The sequence below is a fragment of the Danio rerio genome, chromosome 11, assembly GCF_052040795.2.
Source record: "Danio rerio strain M-AB ecotype USA chromosome 11, GRCz13ab, whole genome shotgun sequence".
Classification (NCBI taxonomy): domain Eukaryota; kingdom Metazoa; phylum Chordata; class Actinopteri; order Cypriniformes; family Danionidae; genus Danio; species Danio rerio.
In genome coordinates, this window is record NC_141031.1 from 12,026,110 (window position 1) to 12,053,709 (window position 27,600).

Genomic DNA, 27,600 nt, shown 5'->3' on the forward strand with positions numbered 1-27,600 from the left:
GAAAAAGAAAACGCACTGTACAGTCGGAAATGTTGCATACATTCATAACAGCTTTTTTGTGCTCTGACGCTACTTTGAATGAGTCCGAATTACTCTACATCTAATGGCAACTCTGTTTGTCAAAAGACAAGGTTAAGGGTGCACCTGTAAATCGATTCAGTTGTTCCAAAACAGAGATTACAATTGTTACATTGTTGCTTTTTGCTCTTGGAGCGGTTGGCTTTCACACGGCAAAGTTTCTAATCGAACCAAAAGAGCTAAAACAAGTCACATGCGAGTAAACTCTCCTCACATTGGTCAGAGTGTCAGGGTTTATTTTGCAGCGTCCCGCTCAGCTGTAAGGAGAGGTAGTGGTTTGGTGGTGATTGACAAGGTGTGCGCGCGCGCGATGTGTCTGAGGAGAGATGCGGTGGGGAGGGGTGAGAAGGGTGTGCGACGATGCCTATTTGAGGACCGGGAGGGAGACGCGAGATTACCGGGAGATCGTCACTCATTTGCGGGCATCCGGAGACTCGCGAAACTTTCCACCCTACTCATAATTCTCTCTTCATATAGCCGTATGCCTATTACATATCCAAAAAACACTGTGATGTAACCGCGCTCGGATCGGATCGCTTTCTCACTGCAATCGAACCGCTCCAGGGTTCGTTTCAATCGAGGCGAGACCACCTCATTCAAGCGATCTCGGAGCGATTACTTTGGCGCGGAACAGAGCGCGATTGCCCTGTTCACAAATGCTAAACGAACCGCGCTAACTGGGCAAACAAGACAGGTTCCGAAACAAAAATGTAGGTGTGAAAGCACCTTAAGATGCCGTTCTTTTATCCCACATGGATGAAATCAGGTTAAACAATAGAAAAAAAAGACCTTGAGTATGGTGAGTGAATGAGTGAATGACAGCTTTTAAAAATGTCTGAAAGACGTACCCTTTTTGGCCAGTAGGCCTACATTGTGTTTTATTTGCTAATGTAAGCTAATTTTTAAAAGATAAATATAATGTATAAAACTGTACATTGTTTATATTAATTAAATAAATTATATTAATTTTTATGTTAATAGACAATGCACAGATATTGCTGTTTTACAGTGTTTTTACACTACATTATTTGAATCTAACAAGAGTAGTTTACAATGTTTACACTACTTGCATTGAATCTAAATCCCAAATATCAGAAATGACAACAGAATGTTAAGATTGTATTAATGTCAATGTCAATGTTAATGTTATTGATTAATGCGCTTACTTGACAGATTTAATTCATTCGTTTTCCTTCTGCTTAGTCACTGGTTTATTAGGGGTTACCACAGCAGAATGAACCACCACTTACTTGACAGATTTATATATATATATTTATATTTTTTTTTTGGTCTGTATAATGTGTTTTAAGTTTGGTACAAAAATTTCTTGTTGAATCTTTAGTGATTTTTCAACTAATTAAGCTGTCTTGCCCCAAAAGGTGGGTTTAGAGGTTTTTGCAAAAAAAGCACAAGAAGATTTAGCTGGTTTTGACGTAAAAGAAAATCGTCCTTCTTTAAAACTAAAGAATTGTCTAAAGTGACATTTATAAAAAATAAAAAATATTTTATTTACTAGCTAATAACCTTTTCATTATCTATAAAATGAAACTTATAAACCCAATTATAGTAGCTTGATAGAAAATGCTCATTTAAAAAAATAAAAAAATAAAAAATGAATAAGATTTAGATTTTTTGGATTTAGAGGGATTTACAACTCTTCATATTTTGTTATATTTCCTCGTTTTCAGGTGGAATGCAAGCTCTTGGTAAACATCTGTCCGGCTCAAGTCAGCGTCTGATGCAAAACTGCTTGTGGACTTTGAGAAACTTGTCAGATGCTGCAACCAAACAGGTTAGTTTATGCATTTTTAAACCATTTAACTCTCTACATCTATACCACTATAGCACTCAATCAAGGTGGACTCACTATAACTGAAAGGAACACTAGGCTCATTTGTTACAAGTACCCTAGAGTTAAACATTTGAGTTTAACCATTTTGGAATCTATTCAGCCGATCTCACTTTTAGTTTAGCTTAGCTTAGCATAAATCATTAAATTGGATTAGACCATTAGCATTTCGTTGAAAATTTATTTTAAAAAGTGTTTTGATAACTTTCCTATTTAACGCTTGACTCTTCTTTAGTTCATGTTTGCAAAAATCTTTAGTGTTATGACTGCATCAGGCACAATAATATGCAATTTAATAAAACGTGTGACTGTTTTCAGGTGCTGCATAATATCATTGCACCTGCTGCAGTCATGGTACAGAAGCATAGATCTTTGTTTATTACGCCAGAATGAGAGTATAGTTCCTAGCCATATTGACATAGAAAATGGAATCTTTTCATTTTTATTTAAACTGTATTAAATACTTTAACTACTGAATACTTTTTTTGAGTGAGGTGCTAATGGTCTAAACCCATTCAATGATTTATGCTAAGCTAAGCTAAAAGTGCTTCCAACAGACCTGGAGACTGGCTGAAAAGATTCAAAAATGGTTAAACTCTGGACTATTTTCAAAAAAACGTGGTGTTCCTTTAAATTCATTATAATTTTTGTAGTATAGATGAGTAAATATTAAAGTAAAAAGTAATTCAAAGTAATAGTAAATAATAAAAATCAATATCTTCCTCCAATAACTTTTTTGTTATTACTTGTTTGTATTCAAGAACATACTGTTCACTTCTTCTACTTTTGGAATCAAGAAGTTTAAATCAGTTGTGGTTATCATGTACATTCTTTCTATTTAAATTGCAAAACAAGCAGCAGTTTCATAAACACTGCAGAAATATATTATCTGCATGAGGGGGCTTTTAGCTATTGCATTGCACAGTGAGAGACAAAAGTCAAAGCCTTTCTGCTTAAACTCAGTTTGATTACCATCAGGAAAATATGCATTGGCGTCAAAACATGCTCTCTGTCGCCCTCTGCAGGACGGTATGGAGAATCTTCTTCAAGTGTTGGTCGGTCTGCTGTCTGCTGATGACATCAACATGCTGACCTGTGCCACAGGCGTCCTGTCCAACCTCACCTGCAACAACACACGCAACAAAACGCAGGTGACCCAGAGTAACGGCGTGGAGGCTCTCATTCACACCATCCTGAGGGCCAGTTCAAAACAGGACGTGATCGAGCCAGCCGTCTGCGCCCTGCGCCACCTCACCAGCCGGCACCCAGAGGCTGAGACTGCACAGAACGCCGTACGAATGCATTACGGCATCCCTGCTATTGTCAAACTGCTCAATCAACCCTACCACTGGCCAGTTGTCAAGGTAAATAAATGCCTGTTCACTCTAAGGTTATCCATCACTCATACGCTTTTCTTTATATTGCTCTGTAGAATCCCATTATCTCCATCACTTTGCTCACTTGGTAACACCACAGAAACTTCCTAGCAAGTATAAAAACCCACTCTTAATTTCCCTCACTATCGCCATGAGAACATTTTAATAAACTGGAAAACTAAAAATTGCGTTAATATTATGGCCCATTTCCACTGAGTGGTTTCCACTGTCAAAAGGTGTACCGAACCGTACTGTACCACTTTTTCGGCACCCTTTCGAAAGGGTACCAAACACTAGACTAGAGCTAGACTTGCAGCTGAACGCTATTAGTTTAAACAACATTTGCTTGCGCAACAAGCCAGATTGAAAACAAAAACCCACCATGTTTGAAATACACAGCGAGAGATTACGGCGGAATTATAGATGCATATAATAACGAGCCATGGTCGACCCAGGCTTAAACAAACCTTGTCGTCATCTTGATGAACAGCCACAAAGCCAAAAAGAAGAGCAGATTTACCCTGTGCTTCGTAGTTTTTTATGAGCCAGTCTGATGCTTGCGCTTGCAACATTGTAGACAACACTATTGAATAAATTATTTAATCTGCTCAGGACCGGCACATGACCAGTTAAAACAAGCTAAAGGCCAGTTCAAACCAAGAGTCATGCTTTAAAACAACCTAACAAGCATAATATTTTATTTTATTTTGTTTTTTACTGGAAAAGCAGATGTTTTGCTAACCAAATGCTGTTTAAAATGCCTCTCACAGATGTATCTTTGCTATCTTAGTAGTAATTTATACATTGTATTACATATCGTATGTATCATCATTTTTGGCCACAACATGTGCTAAATCATGCTATCAATATTGTAAAACATGGACAGGGCTGTGTTAAATCATATTAGCCTTATATTAGCATATAAGTTTTTATGCTCAGAACATTAGCAACTTGCTGAAATGTGTTAGAAACATACTAGCAACACATTAAAATATAACAACAACATGCTTAAACATGCCAGCAACTGGATAATTAAATGTTAACAATATGTTAACACATGAAGTATTACACAAAATATATTCCCAAATAGATTAATTTATTGTATACATTCAGAAATAGGTGGGCTAACTTGATAGCTGTTGCTTAGGGTTTTATTGGTGGTTTCCCTCTCAGTGAGTTGTTTATACAATAAAAGGCTTTAATTGGTTTGTTGTTTTGCTACCTTCTCTTGCTGACTTTACATTTGTTATCGTCACAGGCTGTGGTTGGTCTGATCCGTAACCTGGCCCTGTGTCCAGCCAATCAGGCTCCTTTGAGGGACGCTGACGCCATTCCCAAACTGGTCACTTTGCTTTCAAAAGCTCATCAGGATGCACAGAAACCTGGTTCATCTGCTCAACGATCATACCAGGTTTGAATTCCTCTTTTGGGACTGTAACTAAGATGTAGTGTGAAACTGAATACCTCCCTACTATATAGTCCATTTTAAGGGATGTAAACAAAAACAATTGTCCCAACATAATTCCTGTTTTACGTTTTTAATTTCTATTGCTTGCGAGAATCCAAAAAGAGCCACATATTGATAAATAATGTTACGATAGCTGTTTTAACATTAAGTTATGATTGAATCGCCTGTTGTTACAGTTATGAAATAGTTTGATAACAAGCAGGAAATGATCATGGGTCAATGACATGACCACATTGAAATGGTCTATAGATCGTTGAAAGCCAGATGCGAGCAAATAGCAGATGCCAAATCCAAATTCCATTCGTACTACTCACATTCATACTATGTAGAACGTACACTTCTAACAGCCCTGGAGTAAATTCAAAATTCAAATGTACTACCTACTTGAGTAGTAGGCGATTTGGGACGCAGCCTAAGACAATTATTTTTGGCAGCCAAAGGTTTAATCATTTAAAAATACAAAGGACTTTCCCATTTGAATTCTAAAAGCCAATTCACATGGCACCAACAGATGCCGAGCAGTGTGGATAATCACCATCAACTTCTTTAAAGTGAATCAAAACAATTCAGCACAACCAGTGTAGTTCAACTTCTGTGGGATTTATTATAATAAGACTTTCTTTTTAGTGAATTTAAACGTTACTCAAACGGTGCTGTCCAGTTCATTAATGAATGAGCTGGTTGATTTAAGTCAGTGCTCTCCAAACTTGTTCCTGGAGGGCCGGTGTCCTGCAGATTTTAGCTCCAACCCTAATCAAAAACACCTGATCAAGCTAATAAAGGTGTTACTGGGTATACTTGAAACACCTAGGCAGGTGTGCTGAAGCAAGTTGGAACTAAACCCTGCAGGGACACCGGCCCTCCAGGACCGAAATTGCTGACCCCTGATTTAAGTGAATCACAAACAAGAAGTGCAGTCCGATTCCAAAACATTGAGCTGGTTCTTGATTAACCAACCAATACAGCTTTCTACTAACTTTGTGACTTGGAACTTGTGTATATGTTATCAGTTGTATATGTGTGTGAAATTGTATAGAATGTCTAGGAAATGTATTAAATGTCTGATGGTCTTTTTGTAAAGATTTTGCATACTTTTCCTAGGCGTTTATTCAATTCATAGGAATTATATAGAATGACAAGTATCATTTAGGCAAAGTGTCAGAAGAGCTCAACAAAAGCCTTTATTGATCATTTACGTATTTTAAGGTGAGAGGAATACGAAATGAAGCATATGATGTTCTTACCGAAAAAACAAAGACAGGAGAACTAAGATTCAATTATTTGTTACAATATTGTCTGTGATGTGCTAGTGGAACCTCCTACTGGCAATATGCTTGTCTTACAATAACGTTCAACACTGAACGTACTTCGATCGCCATCATCAAACAATGACCCAAGCACCACTGGCAACAATAGTGGCGGGAAAATGGCCGGGGTAGGCTAGTTACAGTACATACTTTGCCACGCGACAACTCTGCATTCTATTGAATGCTTTGGCAATGTAAAAAGTTGCAATCATGTCATACTTTGAGGTTTGATTTTAGGCTTTCTATACATTTCTAAGCATTAAGTGAAGTTTATTTATAAACTAATTTCGAGAGGATCACGTGTTTATGATTGAACACGGCTGGTTCTGCATTAACTATGTATGATCCACCAATCAGGCCAGTCCTAACCCACTATAAAGAGTTTGTCACTAGTCATCCTCGATTTGAAGAATCCCCCCTTCCACCCCTAGTCCTCTAACTTTCCCCTTCATAGGGCGGCACGGTGGCCCAGTGGTAAGCACTGTAGCCTCACAGCAAGAACGTCACCGGTTCTAGTCCTTTAACAGGCTGTCGTTTCTGTGCGTAGTTTGCATGTTCCTCCCGTGCTCGTGTGGGTTTTCCCCGGGTTCTCCGGTTTCCTCCCACATTCCAAAAACATGCACTACAAGTGAATTAATTAATCTAAATTTAGCACTACAGTCAAACTCTCATCCAGCAGCATATTTCTTCATAGCAATCATTTTAGTCATCAGCTCTTATCAAAATAAGGGGGAGTTGTCATGATCTGCCTGAGCTCAAAGCTCCCCTCTTGCCCTGCAAACGGGAGGGAGCCCAGGGCTTTAGAACCTTTTGAGCTCAGGGCTCTCTCCCTGGACAGCATGCTTAACTTGCTTATAATCAATCATCAGCTAAGTGTGAAGTCTTGAAATAAAATGCCGGATTTCACACATTGGCGTAACATATATATATATATACTGACTAGATGTTAAAACGACAATGGTTAGTTATTTAAATAATATTTTTTTTAGGTATTCAATGGTTAGTTATTAAAATACTTATTCTTTAGATACAGAAACAGAACCAGAGTTCTGGACCCATCCTTTAACATAAAGCTAGCACTGCAAAGAAAGCTTTTCTTGGGGGATTTTGACTTGTTTCTAGCCTAAATATCTAACAATTCTGAAAATCAAGAACCATTTTCTTTACAAGCAAAAAATATTGTCTTGTTTTCAGAAATAATATGTCAAAATGAAGTGAGTTTTTCCTTAAAACAAGCTTAATAATCTGCTAATGGGGTAAGCAGATAATCTTTTTTTTTTCATTTTAAAATGAGATTATTTAGCCTGCTTTAAGAAAAAACTCATTTAATTTTGACATACTATTTCCCAAAACAAGTTAATTTTTTTTTCCTGTCCAGAAAATGCTTGGACTAGAAATGAGACATTATAATCCAAGTTAAAAAAACAAACATTTCTTGCAGTGTAGAGATACTATTTTGTTAGTGAATTATAATAATGACACATTGTTTTTCCACTATTTTTCAGGATGGGGTAAGAATGGAGGAGATTGTTGAGGGCTGCACTGGTGCTCTTCATATCATGGCCAGAGATCCTATGAACAGAGGCACCATTGCCAGCATGGACACCATTCCTCTGTTTGTTCAGGTAACGTTTACATTTTCTCACTGTTGTGCTATTTTATGACCGTTTTTATGTACACGTCTGTGAGCGGTTTTGTAAATAGTGTTTGTTCTCCATCCGGACATGGTTAGAGTATAAGACATGCTTTCTGTTCGTGCAGCTGTTGTATTCTCCACTGGATAACGTCAAGCGTGTGGCAGCTGGTGTTCTGTGTGAACTGGCTCTTGATAAACAGTCGGCTGAGATCATCGATGCGGAAGGAGCCAGTGCTCCTCTCATGGAGCTCCTTCACTCCAGCAACGAAGGGATCGGTGAGTGAGAGAGAATCGTCTAAAGCCTAACAGAGCAATTCAAGTTTCAGTTTAAGCATTGTATATACAGTTGAAGTCAAAATTATTAGCCCTCCTGTCAATTTTTGTTTTTATATTTCCCAAATGATGTTGAACAGAGCAAAGAATTTTTCATAGTATTTCCTATAATATTTTTTTCTTTAGAAGGAAGTCTTATTTGTTTGATTTAGGCTAGAATAAAATCAGTTTTTCATTTTTTTAAAAGTCATTTTAAGGGCAATCGCCCTTAAAAAGCATTTTTTTTTTCAAATTGTTCACCGAACAAGCCATCATTATACAATGATTAATAATTAACCTAGTTAAGCCTTTAAATGTCACATTAAGCTGAATACTAGCATCTTAAAAACGTCTAGTAAAATATGATCTACTGTCATCATGGCAAAAAATAAAGAAATCAGTTATTAGAAATGAGTTATTAAAACTATTATGATTAGAAATGTGTTGGAACAGTAATTGAGGGAAAAATATAGAGGGTGGCTAATAATTCAGGAGGGCTAATAATGCTGACTTCAACTGTACATACAGTATGCTCAAAGGTAGATTTGTTGAACTGCAAATACTTCACCGGGTAGTAACGACACTTGTTGGGTCTTTGTTTTAAAGTTTGTAAAGAATTATATTGAACTACTTTAGACTTTACTGACAATAAATGTCTGACCAAACACACCTGTTTGTAATTATCAAGTGCTGCTTTAGGTACTATAAATTGGTTCAGGTGTGTTTGATCAGGGTTGGGACTGAATTCTGCAGGAAGGTAGCTCTCCAGGAACAGGGTTGGTGACCCCTGATTTGGGCTGCGTCCGAAACCGCCTGCTACTCAGTAGGTACTGCATTTGAATTTAAACGTACTACTCGGCCGTTAGAAAAGTACGTTCTATACAGTATGAATGTGAAAAGTATGAATGTAATCCGGACGTGCTACATCCACCATTTTGTCATGGTCAAGTGACCTACCTGCGTCAGTTGCATCGCCTCACTTCAATTCATTAATTCTCTCACGGGGCATTATGGGATAGCGCAGCGTGCATGGGATGCGCACTTTAGAATCTCGCCGGAAGTAGTAAGTCATCCGGGTACTTCTCGCCTACTGATTTTTCTAATTCTATGAATTCGGACATACTACTCGGCTTGCATACTGATTTTAGCGTACTATATAGTATGGAAGTATGCGATTTCGGACGCAGCCTTGGAATCACCTAACTGAATTGGGTAGAGATGTCAGATGTAATGGCAGCCATTTTGGTGTCGACCAGTAAATGCTTGCTTTTAATGTTATCATTATCAATGTCAGACAAAATTGTAATTTTAGTGCATCCCTAAAATTAGTCATATAATTAATTTATGTTTTAAGAATATATTTGGTTAAAACTTTGTTTGCACAACCTTTAAAATCTAAAAAGTGCAGGAAAAAGCAGAATAAAAGTGACTTGCATAAGCACTTAGCTTCTGTCAAAAATGTCCTTTTTCCATTTTTCCTGCACTCTTCAGTTGTAATGGTTATGGTCTTGGTTAAAATGTGCAAAAAGATATTTTTGCTCTTAAGATCTGTAGAAAATGCCAGTTTGGATTTTTTTAGTGTTGTGTATGTAGTGTAAAGTATAAAACTATAAACCTTTGAGCTTAAGAGTGTAACAAAGCATCTTTTTTTTCCCCTTCAGCCACCTATGCTGCTGCTGTTCTCTACAGAACTGCTGAGGACAAAAACCCAGACTATAAGAAAAGAGTTTCAGTAGAACTCACACACTCACTCTTCAAACACGACCCTGAGGCTTGGGAAATGGTGAGTTTGCCCTCTGCTGCTGTGGAGCTGTCATAACAGAAATATGTTAGTGTGTTATTTGAATGCAATGTTACGCAAGTCTGTATAAAAATAACTAGACTATTACTTTAAATGTATAACCCATCACAGTTGCATAATGTTACATATTGCCCATGGAAAAGATATTTTGCAAGATAGAAAAAGTTCTTACTTCATTGGTCAAAATTTAATTCCTATCAACTATTATTCACTTCAATATCAAACTTATTTGCTAGGCAGGTAGGTAGGTGGGTATATGGATGGATGGATGGATGGATGGATGGATGGATGAATGGATGGATGGTTGGTAGGTTGTATGGTTGGTTTGTTGGTTGGGTGGGTGGGTGCTAGGTAGGTAGGTAGGTAGGTAAGTAGGTAAGTAAATGAGTAAGTAAGTAAGTAAGTCAGTAATAGAATTTTGACATGGCATTTTCCAGGCCTGAAAAGTTTTGGAAAAGCAGAAAAACCCACAAAGTTTTGGAAAAGTCATGGAAATTACACTTACATTTAGTCATTTAGCAGACGTTTTTGTACTTGCGAAATTCTGTCGTATGGTGCAGCGAAAAGGGGTGGGGTTAAACAATATGATTAGACATTGATAAACATGAGCGATTGCTCCATGTTTTAAATTTCTTTTATATTTTATATAAGTTATCTTTCATTATTTTATATAAGTTTTATACATTATTTTATATAAATTTTATATAAAATTTAATTGGTCTAACTGATGGGATTTCGCAGGTAAGAATTCAAGAAGCGTGAACTTTCGAATGCAGTAAAATGCAAAACTTGTCGCACATGCTTGCGTTTCTGTTCTGTCGTATTCGCATACCTATGAATGTAGGTCTATGGTGCGAAAAGTGCAGTGTGATCGCAGCTTTACAATAAAAGTTGTTTAACCTACTATTATTATTTTAACAAACTATTAACGTCATCTAAAATTATTTTGACAAATATCTGTATACTGGAATGGAGGTGAAATGTTTTTACATTTCTTTGCGAAAAACATGGTCTCACATTATTAGTGCTGTGTTAGCATCATCTATCTTACATAAATCTACAAAGAAATTGAAACTAAAGAGATTGTTGCCTGTTTTATGATATGCTGTAATAAATTTAAATGTGCATTGTTTTTTTTATTATTTACCATGTATACATAGACATTACATGAAACATTACATCATAAAAATTGACTTGAAAGTCCTGGAAAAGTCATGGTATTTTTATAGTAATAATGTGTATAAACCCGATGGATGGATGGATGGAAGATAGATATATAGATATATAGATAGATAGATAGATAGATAGATAGATAGATAGATAGATAGATAGATAGATAGATAGATAGATAGATAGATAGATAGATAGATAGATAGATAGATAGATAGATAGATAGATAGATAGATAGATAGATAGATTACAAGTAACACCAACTTTATGCTTGCAAAATTAAAACTGTATTAAATCTTTCTTTATCATAAGCACTAAATATAACATGTAATTGTGATATTGTGCTTGAAATTAGCCAAAAATGCTGAATATTTATACTTTTAAGAATTAAAATTTCCAAAAAAAAAAGCCAAATGGTAACAGCACAATGGCATAAATCTCAACACACATGCTAATTATTCAAAGAAACCTGTACATGGACTACAGGTATTGACCGTTTTCTTGTTACATTTTAGGCACACAACACTGTGATGGATCCCGTCCTTGGCGATGAAGGTCAGTAGTGTCCTTATCAAGAATGTTCCATTCAGTTCTCTCCATGTGTGTCACTTAACAATCTGAAATGCATTGCTCACTCTGCAGAGATCAGATCATTGTACAGACAGCTAACATTTTGATATTTATTTTGTCTTTTGCGGTACAGAGCTTGATGGCTACGGTCCTGCAGGATACGGTGGATATGCTGATGGCATGCATATGGATCCTCTAGATCCAGAAATGCAAGACGATTTTAGGAGCGGCATGCCCTACAACTCCATGGCCAGAGTCTACCATGATTACTAACAGGTTAGTTCAACTCTTAATACCTTATTCACACGTGGTATTACCATTTCATTTTTGTTGATCTGATCACAAGTGGACAAAACAAGTCACATCACTGTTCATTTAAAGGTTCTGTGAAATTAAAAGAAAGTTTTTAAGATTTTACAATCAGTATGCTAGCTTAAATGATGTCTGTGAGCTAGTGTGCTCCAAAACTGTGACAAAATTTGCGTTTAGAAGATATAGACAGCCAAAGATTTCAGTTCGTCACTTCTGCCTAAATTGATCAAGGATTTTATTCGCATCACTTCATACTTCAGTTTCTTAGCAAATCTTGACCAATCAAATGCTCTGTAATATCTGACATGCCCCGCCCCCTTTAAAGTACTTGTCATTTGGTTTTCATTTGATTCACATGTTCTTGGCAGAGCTGTGAGAAAAACGAAACACTATTGGCAGTTTTTTAAAAGGGGGAGGAGCTGCTGGATGACAACTGTCTCTTCATGTTTTGGTTCAGATTATGTAAATTTCAAAACACTTCACGGGACATTTAAAGTTTTCCACAGCTATTTTGTCTACTGAAGCAGCTTAGCTGAGCTACTTTTATAATACTTAGACAGGTACAAAGTTAAAAGTTAAAAGATTTTAGGCCTTAAAAGTCCTAATATTTATGAAATATTGTGTTGTAGGTCCTAAATAATGTTGATCAGGTCTTTATTTGCCATTGTCCATGTACACCTACCCAACTGGGACAACATTCGTCCAATCACCAACAACTAATGTGTTATTTATTAACTGTATTTTCCAATATTGTTCAATTATTTTCTTTACAATAGCATTTGTTAAAGAGTTATATATGTATTTATAGCTACCTGAGCTTTTAAAACTTGTCAGACTTGTTAACTTAATTTTCAAAAAAAAAAAAAAAATTAGGCCTAAAAATCTTAAATTCACTCAAATATTGTGTTGTAGGCCTTAAATCATTTTAAACAGGTCATTTTCCATTGTCCATGTATAACTACCTAATGGGCTATATGGACAGCTAGTGCTTTTCAGCTAATGATAAACCTTCAGTGAAAGGTTTATGTGACTATTTTTAATTAATGTGGTTCTTTTTACAACAACAATGATGTAATGCAATTAAAATATAATCCGTTAAATAGACTTAAGCATTCATTTAGTTGTTCAAGCGTAAAACAAGATGAAAGACTCTGTAAACACTAGCTCAAAAACTCCATTGAAAGTCCTGGGGTAAAATAAATGTTCATATTTTAAAGATATGGTGGGGAAAATGGAGTTTAATGCAGTGCTTCTTATCCAGTCTGATACTCACTAAATATTGTATACGTGTCAGGCTGTGAAGATGACCAATATTTAAAGAAATCAGAAAGTGGCGATTTAATGGAAAGACTAAAAATTAAGTCTGTATGCATATACCGCATTGAGACAACATTTATCCAGTCACCAAAAACAAACCTTTTATGTATTAAATCTACCAATATTTAGAAATATTGTTCAATTATCTACTTTACAAAAACATTTCGTCACCTTAGAATTATAAGGTTCTATCTGACATTTTTGTCAAAATTGAGTTATTGGCATATTCTTATTAAATGACAACTTATTTACATTATGGGATGTTTTTATAAGTTGTTTACATTTTAAGTCTTTTTATTTAAAAATTTAATTTTACTCACAAACCGTTTCCTATAAAATGCAAAAACTTTGAAGCTCATCATCTCAAAATCATTCAAAACGCAGATAGACCCTTTCAATTCCAAGGTGACGATTTGTTTAAAAGTTCTATATGTTTTATAGTTACCTGGTCAGGACACTGAACTGGACATACATTTAGTTTATTATAGTTTAAAAACTTGTCCAAAAATTATAACTTTAACTTTAATAATAACTTTGTTAGGATTTTGATTTCTAGGAGACATTATTTGAAATATGTGTCTAAGAAAAAAAGCCATTAGAATATTTTTAAGTTAAAAATAAAAATTTAACTTGCCCATTATAAAATATCTTTAGCATTTATAAGTATAAGAAAGAAACTTAATTCATAATGGTCTTAAACAGTTATTAGTTTGAGTTTCAGAAACTTCATGTGACAGACCCCAGATTGGATTTGTCAATTAAAACTTGCTCTGCAACCTGAAGTTTGTTCAACTCGTTTTGTGCAACAGGCCCCAGTTATCATTCAAATACTCCACAGATGTCACAGCCAGTTTCTGAATGGCCGCAGCTCTGCACAGTTTAGTTTCAACCCTAATTAAACACACCTAACCAAACTAATTGAGTCTTTCAGGCTTGTTTGAAACGTACAGGTAAAGCTGCCGTCACACTGCACTTTTCTCCCCATAGAATTCCATTCATACGCACACGAATACGTCAGACCGGAAACGCAAGCTCATGCTCGTTTCATACTTTGTGCGTTGCAAATTTCAAGCTTGGTGAACTCTGACCTGCAAAATTGCATCACTTGACTGCGTGAGACCAATTGAGGATCAAAACATGAGAAATTTAAAATATGTTTAATCCTGCCCCTTGTCACAGCGCCGTATGACAGAATTTTACAAGGTCAAACTCTAGTGTGAACACTGCATAAGTATGTTGGAGCAGGTTTGGAACTAAACTGTGCAGATATGCAGCCCTCCAGGAACTGGCTTTGACACCTGTGAAATCTTCAAACAGGTTTGGTTTTAAGAGCTGAAGTCTAACCGCATTGAATGTTTTGTGTTTATTTTACAGCCTGACGGTCAACTGACCTCCACTGGAAGAGGATTATCAAAAACACAAGAGACCTAATCTTCTAGCAAAGTGTTTTGTTTTGTTTTCCATTGCTGGGTGCCTGTGGTCCATTTCTCAGTAAACACACACACACACACACACACACACTGACACTGTTGTAATATATGCAATTCTCACTTCTGGGGGAGGCAGAAGCCTTGAGCGCATCTTTACCCTGCCTTTATTATACAAGGATTGACAGCATGTTGTATTTTACACGTCTTTTTGTAGAGAATGTTCTATTTTAGTGTTTTCTTATGGGTGCATTAATACTTTGTTGGTGAGAGGACTGGTTAACTATGCCAAAGAGATTTTATTATGATATTTTATATCGATAATCACGTTGCTTTTTTATAGTTTTAAGATTTTGGAGAAAATCAATCAATTTAGACTTGGAAGTCAGCTTTATAGCTTCATTCACTGTGTTTTTAGGTGAGAATAGCTGATCTGAAATCAGCTGTATATGAGTGGAAATGTCTGGCGTGTTGATTTCTTGAGCGCTTACATCTCGATACAGTCCATCTCCATATTTGTTCCTTCACTGAGACTGGATTTCTGATGTGTGAGATTGTTTCCCGCCCTTTTTCTTCACTCCATTATATTTGTTTTGCTGCAACTGTCTTAATGTATAGACAAGAAAATACTGATTTTAGTCTTGCGACGCAGTTTGTGTGGAGATTTTTTTTATTATTTACGTGAATAAATGCCGTGCTGATTAAAAGGGACTAATGTGTAACTAAAACCTTAAAAGTCATGAATGCTAGCTTTACAGTTGTTTTAATATTAACTCATAGGAGGCGAGTTGAACAGACAAAGGGATCCTTTGTAGCATTTTTACTTCACACTTTGTCCAAAAAAATAAATAAAACCATGCTACCTAATCGCTTGTGATGAACTTCATTTTGCCAAGTACTGAGATGCTAAAGTGCTGTTTAAAGATTTGAGAATTTTCGTCAGTTGGGCCAATAAAAGAATGTAAAACAAACTTTTGTTTGTGTCCAGTAGGACTGCACACTGCGGCATCGATATCGCAATGTGCACATCTTCAGTAGTCACATCGCAGGATCTGCAATGACGAATCTGTATTGTAACGGAGCAGGAGCCACGTTTGAAAACACTCATGATTTGTGGAATCATTGAATCATGAAGTTAACAAAACATTTATCATTCATCTGTGTTCTCATCATTTAAGGGGGTTTAAAGTATTCACGCATAAGGAATTACATTTTTTTTTACGTACTTTATGAAAGTTTTTTTGGATGTATATATATATATATATATATATATATATATATATATATATATTTATATATATATATATATATACACACACATACACACTAACCGGTCACTTTATTAGGTACACCTTATTAGTAAGGAGTTGGACCCCCTTTCGACTACAGAACTACCTTAATCCTTCGTGCTATAGATTCAACAAGATACTGGAAATATTCCTCAGAGATTTGATGATTTGATGATGTTGACGCCAATTTCTGAGCGAATGTCACAGCTGAAATCAAGACCGGGCAATGTTTTTCCAATCGTCTATTGTCCAAAATTGTTGAGCCTCTGCGAATTGTAGCCTTAGTTTCCTGTTCTTAGCTGACACAACTGCCGCTCACTGGACATTTCCTCTTTTTCTTACATTCTCTGTAAACCCTAGAGATGGTTGTGCGTGAAAATCTCAGATCAGCAGTTTCTGAAATACTTAGACCAGCCTGTCTGGCACCAAAACCCTGCCACGTTTAAAGTCACTTTAAATCACCTTTCTTGCCCATTCTGATGCTGTTTGAACTGCAGCAGATCATCTTGCCCATGTCTACATGCCTAAATGCATTGAGTTGCTGCCATGTGCCTTATTGTTGGGGAATGGATGTGTAAATTATTATAGACAAGCTGTACCAGTATCAGCGTTGGGTATGTTACTTTATGAAAGTAAATATTTACTAATTACATAATTAAAATTGGATTTAAATTACTATTCTATTTCTTTCCTAAAGTAATTGACTGAATACTAAAAATCCCTATAAATCTTGTTGACAACAGAAATTAAACTCCTCTCTAAAAAGGAATGAAAAGCAGGTCTTTAGCTTTATTTAAACACCAACACTTTTAAAGTAGACAATATTGTCACAGTCAATTTCTTACTTGTTTTTATTCAAATTTACACATGTAACCTTTAGTTGAAGCAGAAATATTTGTATAACCAAGTTCTTTTTGGTTTTGTTTGACATCTCTGAATCGTTCAATTTATTTACAGTATTTGAAAAGTCAAGTACATTGTAAGGAACTGTACCTAGACTAAATGACAAATTAAAAGCAATCCCCCTCCTCATTTTTTTGGAGAAGTAATGTAATGTCATTACACCCGAGACTGATGCTAATAGTATATCCACCATAGACTTTAGCCATTTGAATTCTTCAGGGGTCACAAACAGTCATGAAAATAGTCATTTTTACAAGCCTTTCAACTTTAAAGATGATAAATTACTCAAATCAGACTCAGGATCAAACTCATGTACATTCTGCTTTATTAAAAGAGTACACCCATTCAAAAACATTACAAAACTGATGTACAATATGTAATAGCAGCCAATGTCAACTGTTAAACATGAAATATGGATTCATATACATTTAGAAACCTGAAAGAAAACATAAAACGGCCCTACATTTAGAAAGGCAGGTAAAAATGTTTGACACAAACATAATAAAGTGACATTAACCCTTTAGGATCAGATCATCCCTCTCTGCAATAAAATATCTCATTTTAAAACGAGACCTTCACAGTCAAGAAATAAAACATTTAGAGGAATGAAGAAAACATAAAATCATTAAAAAAAAAGGTTAAAATCTTATGTGGATTACGGCAAACCAGCCGCTAATATGCTTCCAAGGAGAGTTCGATCCTTTAAAGCATGCTCCACATCTCGCTCTTCAATCTTCAAGGAGATCTAGAAGCCAAAGAGAGAATATGTATATTTAAACCACCAAACAGTTAAATCAGTTAACAATTTCATACAATTTACTAATAAACAAATAATGAACATTTTATTACTTTATAGTGTTTATCAGAGCTGCACGATTCTGGTTAAAATAAGAATCACGATTTTTTTGGTTAAAAATCAAGATAACAATTTACTCACAATTTTGTCGATGTAAAATAAGGGATGTAAACTAATTTCGAGAGGAGCACGTGATATAATTGACTGCAGCTGGCCTCCTATCTTCACTCATTAGTTAGCCAATCAAATCTATTGTAACTCACTATAAGTAGCGTAGCTAGGTGTACTCCCTTATCTTCGTTGTCCAAAGAAACCCCCCATCCACCCCTTTCTCCTCCTTTAAAAAAGGGAGCTCTCGAGAACCACCTGATCTCGTACTCCCCTCACATGCTCTATGGACCTGGCGGGAGCCCTGGGCTCAACTATCTCCGAGCTCAGGGTTGTCTCCCGGGACAGTACGCCAAACCTGCTAACAGTTGTCAAGCAATATCTAAATGCGAACTCTTGAAACATATGATTGAACAATAATAATATTATGTGTAGGTCTACTATTGGCCAAAATGATCAATTTTGAATAGACTTTAAATTTGACCTGGTCATTAAAGCACAGTAATGACATCAGAATAGAACTATTCCTAATTCTGAAGTTGAATTGTTATGTTTGAGACGTATGCTTGCAATCCGTCTCTGACAACATTAATAGACCATTTTTATCTACTGGTAAAATCAGACATTTGTTACTATCAGATTCCCTCTTGTATTATATTCAACAGTGTATAGGCTGGAGTAGTTATACAGACACTGTAGTTACATCATTACATGAAGACAGAAATGACATTTTTGGGTGAATTATACCTTATAAATACAGTATGTGACTTGCAACACCATTTGCAGGTGTCCATGTCGCTGAGCAATGCATGTAAAACAATGTAAAGACTGCCCTTATGCTTCTCTCCTGAACTTGAAAATATGAGTGGCAGAATCATAGAAATGCTGGATTAAATAAATCTTGGGGGTGGAATTGAGATCAAGATTGATTTGATTAATCGTGCAGCCCTATTGTTTATTCATCTTTAAATGGCACCTATTTTACCCCTTTATCAAGATTTAACAAATGTCTTTTGTGTCTCCAGAATGTGTCTGTAAAGTTTCAGCTCTAAACACCCATCAGATGATTTATGATGTCTTTTTAACTCTGGGGAATTTGAGCTGTTGGAACACTGTAGCTGTTTTTGTTGCCTGTGCATTTAATGCTAATGAGCTCATAGGTGCCCTTTAAAGGTCTAATTATACTTCTGTGTCAAGTGTGCATGGTAGATCCACACTTAATAAAATTGATCTACATGTCACAATAATGTACATTAACTCATTTTCATCATGCAATAATAAATGTTGAGCTATGCTTAAATTCTGTACACATATTCTTCCTTTTAAGATTATGTTATAAAGACATTGACTAACAGAACTTTTATTGTAATGATGGAAAAAATATGTCCATTTAGTGAAATGACGAATAATAGCCCTTACTTTAGTCAGTCGAGCGTCCTTGGTCTTTTTGAGTGTGAGGATTCCCCTGCTCTCCAACAGGCTGCAGAGAGAGAGACACTCCGTCTGGCCAACTCCACCAACCTGCCTCTGCTTACACAGCTTACTGTACACTTCACACAGCTGGAGGAACACAAAAGATCATCAGACCCAGAAGAAGAAAACACTTCATCTATTCTCAATATTCTGCAGTGCTTCCCATAGACCTCTGCTCTAAATGTGGCAGCAACACAAAAACATAAATGCTGAGTTATTTCAAATGTTTAGCCATTACATATTACAAATGTAGAAATACCAAAACATTATTAACAGACTTTGTCACATTGTGTTCATGGGCTTAAGGAAATATCTGTCTTTTTCCATTTTTTAGCACGTTTTAAAAGTGCAAGGTTAAAAATATTGGGAACCACTGGTCTACGCTTTTGTGGTGGTCAGTGTGTATAGTGTGGCAGCAAATAAATATATAGGAGACGCTGTTATACTATTTAAAAAAAAAAAAGTGAAAAAGATCAAACTGACTCACCTTGCCCAACTGGATCTCTTTACTTTTGCCGTTGCGGATGATCAAAAGCAGGCAGCAGACCAGAAGTTTCTGCTGTAAAGGGAAGCTCTCGCCATCTCCACTACTGGATGCCATACGGTCACCATAAACCTCTGACAAAACCCGAGCCACTTGAGGAACACTCACTCTCGACACTGTAACAAGACAAATGCATCGTTTAATTTGCTTTCTAATATTGCATTCAAATGATAATACTCTATATGAGTGTCAAGATTAACTGTTTCTTTGCTGCACCGCGATGCATACACAAACAATTAGGTATCAGTTCAGTAATAATCATAACCGGTTGTTGTGTACTGACATCATTTATCATTTATGTGTTATATGGTGGTAGCTTACTATGGCGAGGGTGGAGACCGCAAGTAATTAAAACACTTTAAACAACTTAAAAAGCAGGCAACTGTGCACAATTCACTGCTTGCGAGTTTGCTGGACAGTCTTTTACTGACAGAAAAGTACATCAAAACACAGCTAGGAAAAAAATATTAAAGCTCATGGTTTCCACTACATTCATTCTTCCATGGCCGGGCGCCACGCCAAAATTCATCCTGCTACGGCTACATTACAGCTTCTCATTCAAAAAATTCAGTCGTGTTATTATTATTTTTTTTTTTAAATTGCACCAAAACGTGTTAGAAGGTTAGTGAATTATAACAGCGCAAACTTCTCTGTAACCATAGTAGTGCTGTGCGTTATTTGTTTAACTCTTAAAGGTTATGTGCTGACTGACTGACAGTTGCGTGAGGCCAGCAAACATGACGTATAGCCCTCTCACTTTACTTCAGGACGCATTAAAACCTCTCTGTAGGTCTACTGGAAACATTCATAAATATTCCTAGCAAATCTAATAAATGTTGAAGACATACTCGTTACATAAACACACTAAATCACACTTCAGCAGTGTTTATTTAAGAGCGCACAAGAAGATCTGTACTTGAGCAGCGTATATTTGAGGGAGCGTGCTAGATGCACGAGCAGAGGACATCGGTACGCAAGCAAAGAGATTCTCATGCTCGTAGACTATTACAAAAATGCGATCTCGACTTGTGATACTGCGCTCACGACATTTGTCATTGAAATAACGCCACAGGTAAGCTGGAGGAATCCTAGAGGAAACACAAAAGCTGTCATCTCTGTAAAATATGGACTGTAAATTCCAAGTAAAATATCAAATTATTTATGAAAAGCATCGTCAATGCACCGTAGTGTCGAATTGAACCAAATCGTTGGCATGATTATCGTAACCAAACCGTGAGATCACAGTAGGTTCACACCCCATTACACCAATAACAAATAGTTTCACTGCAATGTAACTAGTCAACAAAAGTCATATTGGCTGTGTGCAAGTTGAAATACAAGTACTTTTTTTTTTAAATATTAAATTTGATTAGATAGCTCTTAACCAAAGGGGTGTCTAGATTAATTAAAATAATAATTTAATAAAATTGCTAATATATTAAAACCATAAAATCCAAAAATAATTTTTAAAAACTAGTCTAAAATAAGACAAAAACTATTCGGTTTTTAAAACTATAGTTCTTCAAAATGGAAATTTACTCTCCCTCAAAAGGTTAGAAACCTTTATGAGTTTCTTTCTTTTTATCTAGTTTACCACTAATGACATTTGGAAAAATGCAGAAAACCTGCAACCAGACTTTCATAGCAGCAAAAACAAATACTTTAATCATAAATCAATGGGTACAGGTTTTGGGATTTATTCAAAATATCTTGTTTAACAATAGAAAGAAACAATAAGAGATGGCAATTTTCAATTATAGTAACTTGATTAATTAAAACTTGTGATTCCAAATGTAAAAAAAAAAAACAAAACAAAAAAAAAACTGACTTCTTTTTCACTTTTTATTGATTTTTTGAATTTTTAATTTCAGGAAAAAAAAGGTTTGCTAATGAATATAGAAGATATTCTTCACATATCTGCATATATTTTAGTCAAAAAAAGGCAAAAAACTACTGATTTGTTGATTACAGAATACTGCAATTACCGAATTCCACTATAACTTACTTGCATAAAACTAGAGATCTTTAATTCCCATTTTTAAAATGTTTTTATTTTTAGTAGGGAGAGGACAATGTTTAGAATATTTATGAACATTTAACTATATTTTGAATTAATTCAGAATACAACATTTCTACTCAGTGTTTTTTTTCTCCTCTCTTCATTAATTTCTAACCTGGTTATTCTTTTCTTTTAAAATGCAGTACAGTAATTACTACCTTTAGAGCTGGCTGTAGGTTCGGATGCCATTTTAGACCTGTCGCCTGCTTCCACAATCTCCACAGCCCTCCTGATAGACAGACAAACAGATGTATGAGAACTTTACAAAACTCAATGACACTCTTGTGTTAGCCATTTATACAGTCAGTTTGTTCACCTGCAGATGTCCAGTGCTTTGCGAGCGTCTCCTGACACAGCGGAGACTTTCCTTGCACAAAACTGAACTGCCGCTGCATCCAAAACCCCTTCACCTGATACCTAACAAACAAGAATGAACCAATGTATCATTAATTCTTATTAAGAAGCTCTCTGGAATAATTCATTCTGATTGGTCAAATCACAACATTTCAAGCTATGTTATTCCCAGATAACAATTGATTAAATTAATAATAGAGACTCATCAAGGTACTATGAATCATCTTGATCAATATAGAAACAAACACGCATCAGTTTTAGACTGAATAACAATTACAAGTAAAGGAGTGTAGACTACATCCAGACATTCTTTTTCTTCAGTAAGCTTTCGGTTTAACTTGAGCAGTTAAACATATACAGCTCAGATCAACATTTTGTGTCTAATGGTTTAATTGTGTTGCAAGTAGTTGTATAGTAAGCATTATTGGTAACATACAGTAGTCAACATTAGAAGTTGATCAAAAAAGTTCCTTAAACAATAATAGCTGTTGTTCAATAGTTTTAGGATAACTTTGATGAAAAGTTGATCCACTTCAATTGTTGACTATTGTATGTCAAACTGCTAATAAGACTGTCGGACTTCACCTTACAAGAACAACCTTGCTGGATGTACGTTATCCCATAATGCACATCTAGTTAAGTGTGAATAAGCAGAAAATATCCAAGTAAACATACCTGTGTGAGTCTGTCCTGTACAATAGCATTGAGCTCTTCATGACTGTAGGGAGGAAAGTTGAGCAGTTTGGGACGACAGTGTGGTTTCGCCTGCAGTCTTGGCAGGATACGATCAGTCAAGTCCAGTGCATTAGCAATACCTAAAAAGTCAAAATGATTTCGTCAGCAGACAGTCATGACGATCAGATGTAGATAAGATCATTTAGCAGCAATCTAATTCGTTTTTAAAGGTCCACAAATTTGGCATGGCAATCTTACCGATGAGACAAACACGAGATTTGGGCAAGTAAGGCCACTCAAAAATGGTGTAGAGAACTTCTTGAGACTTGCTGTCCAACTGGTCCATCTCATCAAGAACCAACAAGCTGTTTGGAACAAATTTAAATCACATAAGCAAAGCTTTAAGATGGAGTACAAAAATAGACAGGTCACTTTCTGAATGGGAGCTTACACAGTGGGTCCAGAGCTGGTCAAATACTTCTCCAATCGTGCCTGACTGTTGCCTTTGGGAACCTCCAGTTGCTCTCCCAGCAATGGAAAGATGGCATGAGAGCTCCGCAAATTCATACAGTTGATGACCACAGTCTGGATGCCTTTTAACAGAGCCTGTAAATTCGAAGGGAAAAACACAATTTAAAAGTGGTACTATTTTATTTTTATGTTACACAAAGCAGTTTTTCCTGCAATTTCTTGATTTACAATCTTGCATATTACATATCACTATATTTTTCTTTTTAACGTTCTTAAAAAAAAAAGAAAAAAGACTATACTGATTAAATTAAAACAAAAAAAAAATTTAAGCTAAAAACTAAAACATTAATACTGTTGAATTGTTTTAAAATACTTCATTAATAAATTATTATACTACTAATTTATACTACTCATAATTCAGTGCCACATCCTATACATACAGTTGAAGTCAGAACTATTAGCCCCCTTTGATTTTTTTTTTCTTCTTTTTAATATATTTTCCTAATTATGTTTAACAGAGGAAATTTTCACAGTATGTCTGATACTATTTTTTCTTCTGGAAAAAATCTTATTTGTTTTATTTCAGCTAGAATAAAAGCAGTTTTTAATTCTTTAGACTCCATTTTAGGGACAAATTTATTAGCCCCTTTAAGCTATATTTTTGTTCGATACTCTACAAAACAAACCATCATTATACAATAACTTACCCAATTACCCTAACCAGCCTAGTTAACCTAATTAACCTAGTTAAGCCTTTAAATGTCACTTTAAGCTGTATAGAAGTGTCTTGAAAAATATCTAGTCAAATATTATTAATTGTCATCATGGCAAAGATAAAATGACTTATTAGAAATTAGTTGATAAAACTATTATGATTAGATGCGTGTTAAAAAAATCTTCTCTTCGTTAAACAGAAATTGGGGGAAAAAAAAAGCGGTCTAATAATTCTGACTTCAACTGTGCATCTATAAGCTGCGAAAATTATTATTTACGCACAAGACAGTTGCTGCTTGTTTTTGTGAACCAGTCATCATTTATTTTTCTGAATAGAGAGAGCAAAAGTATGTGTTAATAACGAAAGCTTTTATAATCCAAATAGATAAACATTTTTCAATTTAATGAAATAGAAGTACTCATGTGTGAATCTAAACAAAAACTAATGCATTGAGGGTGATTTAAAGACCTATTAACATCTAGTATTCAAATTTTGATTGATTTGGTCTATCAAATCTCAACTAAAGGAAGGCACATTCAGGACCTTAGAGTGGCAGATTCACAGTATTTTCATCTGGTCTTACCTTTTGTTCTTGGAGCACACAGTTCAGACAAGCCGTCTTGCCTGTGCCAGGAGCACCAGAGATGTAAAGGCTGGAGGGTTTTTCTGCCACTACGTGATTTTGCAGGAAGGAGACAATGGCAGCTCTCTCTGCCTCACGAGAGAGGAGACGTTCAGGTACTGCAGTGTGAAGAGCCTGCTTTACACTCTGAAAACCGGATTCTGCAGAGAAACCAAGACAGATCTTAATGATCGACTGCCAGAAATCAAGAATTATGACCAAAAATAAATGGATACTTTATTATTATCTAAACGAAACGCACTCTTTATAGGAAACAGTCGCGTAACAGGGCTCCTTCCCTCTGTACGGGGGATTATGTTGGTGCATGATGTCTCGTTCAGTCGTGTTGGCGATGGACGAGAAATGGGAGACAGAGGAACTTTGTGCGAGGACAGGATAGGACGGGGAGGTGAGGAGAGGACTGGTGTGTTCTCGTTGAAGGACAGCTTGCGAGGGGAGCACAGAGGAGCGCAGCGCTGCTTAGGGGGAGAGCCAAGCATGGAGGCTGGCAGGTTACAGCCATTCTCATCACCTGGAAAACAAAAACACTTTGTGAATAAAACATAATGCAAATGCAGAAAACAAAATGGCTGTTTAATGGAGATGATTAACACACCTGTGCGTTTGCAGGGGCTCAGAGGCAGCCTTTCAGACAAAGGGGAGTTTAACACCTTGTTCTTGGGAGATTGACAAACACCGAGTGAATTTCCCACAATTGCCTTTCTAGGGGACAAAGGGGTGGTCTTATCGTCCACTTTATTTTCGCAGGAGCTTTTAGGCCGAGACCCCAATCTGGAAGACTTCCTTCTAGGGAACTGTAGAGTTGGCTGATTCTGTGAGCGAGTGCTGGGCATTTTTATGTTTAAAACCAGGAAGCAAATCTGAAAAAGGACAGTGGTATTTTAGTCTAAATAAATAAATAAATATACACACATATACACACACACACACACACACACACACACACACACAGATATTTCCTGAACAAAACTTTTGTAGCATTCAGTTTTTGATTAAAAAAAAAACATTGACAATTGAGGTTAAGTTGGTTTATATATTCGAACATTCGTTAATTTGTGAACAGTAACACGGTCACTAAATTGTTTACCACGCTAACTTTAAATACTCGGTCTGATAACGTTACCCCAGGCAAGTATTACTTCAAAACAGCATTACCACAATTTACAATGTTGTACCTTGATTGTCCGTATTTACTTTGATTTTCCTTTTTATAATTACAATAAAATACAATTCTGAATGTGGATAATTAAGGTGCAAGTCCGAATGTGCGAACATAAACTAATTTTACCTCAATTCAACACCCCCAACCACGAGGAATTTAGCAAATAAGTGTAAAATTTCCCTCCAAGTTAATTAGCATAAAAACGCTTTTCTGGCCTAAAACCTGCTAAAGCTATTTAACGTTAATATAACTAGATGACTTTTAAGATTTTGCACATTTCAGTCATTTAAAAAAAATTATACCTTACACTAATTTGATTTGAATCTAACTTACACACGCTTTACAGTCATTTTAATAAAAAGGCACAACGCTCACACTACCGAATGTAACAGTTAATCCACTACCACTATACAAATAAACAAAAGCTCTTATTTATGGCACATTAAAGCGAAGACTTCCAAAATTTGTAAATTAAAAGCGAGTAGTTTCTGTTGTGGGTAATTTGGCGCCAAGCTGTTTGTTCACGCGCTAAATATAACGCTGAATAAAAGCTGATTTACTCAATAAATGCTGTCTAACAGTGTTTTTAGAACTATAGAATTAATACATGCTAATGTCTTACCTTTAAATAGTTGAATTTGTTGAATGTGTGTGCTATAATCAAAAGCTGTAGTTTCTCTGCTCCTGAAACCGACTTCCTCCGCCGTCAAACTAGCGCCAAATGTGATGTTGTGAACTCCTTCTCGGATCAGCTGGCGCGTTGGTATGTGACGTACATCCTACAACAACCGCATTTCATTGGCTCTCGAAGGTCCTCTTGTTTTAGGAACCAATAGGATTCCTATTAGTCCCTTCCCCCCCAGTGGTTTGACTGTAAAGGCGGGTGTCGCTTTGTTGGCGTTTGGCGGAAAAATTTTCCCGGTAAATATGAAGATTATGTTTTGGACAGCGGGGTTTTAAATGGTGTAAAAACCGAAGGCAAGTGTAATCTTTTTAACTTCTATTTTCACTCTTAATTAAATTTGTTTTAATCGCGCTATTGTGGACTATGTTTTCCTGTTAATTCGTCTTAGCATAAGTTAAGGGTTTAGCATGTCTCAAATGCATAGATTTAAAATATATTCCAGTAAAAATAATTATCTAAAACATATATAAGCAATAAAGACCTTTTTCACAACACAAACAAAATATGTATGCCTGAAATAACAAATATTATATTTGTTTTTTAACTGCTTGTTATTACAGGAAAAAAAAAACTTATAAATAATATAATAAATAATTAAAACATTTTTTTTCCCAAGTAAAAGAATTTTTATAAATGCAATACATATACATGTAAATATTTAGTGTTGGTAAATTGACTCTTAGTTGATGACATTAACTTTATAAAGTTGAATTGTTGCCAATAAAACATTGTTTTCCCCTCACCAACTCCTGAGATATTGGACAACACCCCCTATCCACAAATTATACCTGCTATAGGCTTAAATATTTAATTAAAAATGTATATACCTTAAATTGCAAAGGTTATGATAGATTAATAATTGAATTAATTTAACACCACACCTCTTTTAGTTTGACTTTATCATCATTTATAAAATTTATAGCATTTTTCATTTTCTCACTACATCTAAAACAGTGTTTCTAAATTCTGTCATTCATATGACATTTAATAGACAAATATTACTTTATTAATAAAAAGTCATTAGTTTTACCAAAAGCAACACTCTTGTATTGTTTTTCAATTACATGCATGTTCCATCAAAGTTGTCCCCATTTTATTCA

General features: G+C 35.6%; 3 protein-coding genes across 4 annotated transcripts in view; 2 read left to right on the forward strand and 1 right to left on the reverse strand.

Annotated features, from left to right (window-relative positions):
• Positions 1 to 15,490, forward strand: part of jupa (junction plakoglobin a) — a 62,868-nt gene extending 47,378 nt beyond the window's left edge. For both annotated transcript variants that reach the window (NM_131177.1, XM_087271798.1), the window contains 9 exon segments: positions 1,767 to 1,870; positions 2,953 to 3,291; positions 4,562 to 4,714; positions 7,584 to 7,703; positions 7,840 to 7,990; positions 9,688 to 9,809; positions 11,513 to 11,552; positions 11,701 to 11,843; positions 14,571 to 15,490. In NM_131177.1, coding sequence (NP_571252.1) covers positions 1,767 to 1,870; positions 2,953 to 3,291; positions 4,562 to 4,714; positions 7,584 to 7,703; positions 7,840 to 7,990; positions 9,688 to 9,809; positions 11,513 to 11,552; positions 11,701 to 11,840 — 1,169 coding nt within the window. In that variant the 3' untranslated portion in view covers positions 11,841 to 11,843; positions 14,571 to 15,490.
• Positions 1 to 27,600, forward strand: part of pla2r1 (phospholipase A2 receptor 1) — an 868,273-nt gene that overhangs the window by 663,565 nt on the left and 177,108 nt on the right. The window lies entirely within an intron of this gene.
• Positions 17,124 to 26,514, reverse strand: cdc6 (cell division cycle 6 homolog (S. cerevisiae)). The gene is given in 12 exon segments (NM_001127333.1): positions 17,124 to 17,560; positions 19,139 to 19,279; positions 19,680 to 19,852; positions 21,954 to 22,024; positions 22,112 to 22,212; positions 22,825 to 22,964; positions 23,083 to 23,189; positions 23,276 to 23,430; positions 24,594 to 24,793; positions 24,895 to 25,164; positions 25,249 to 25,513; positions 26,438 to 26,514. Coding segments are annotated over 11 exon segments (1,686 nt in total). The 5' UTR covers positions 25,487 to 25,513; positions 26,438 to 26,514; the 3' UTR covers positions 17,124 to 17,470.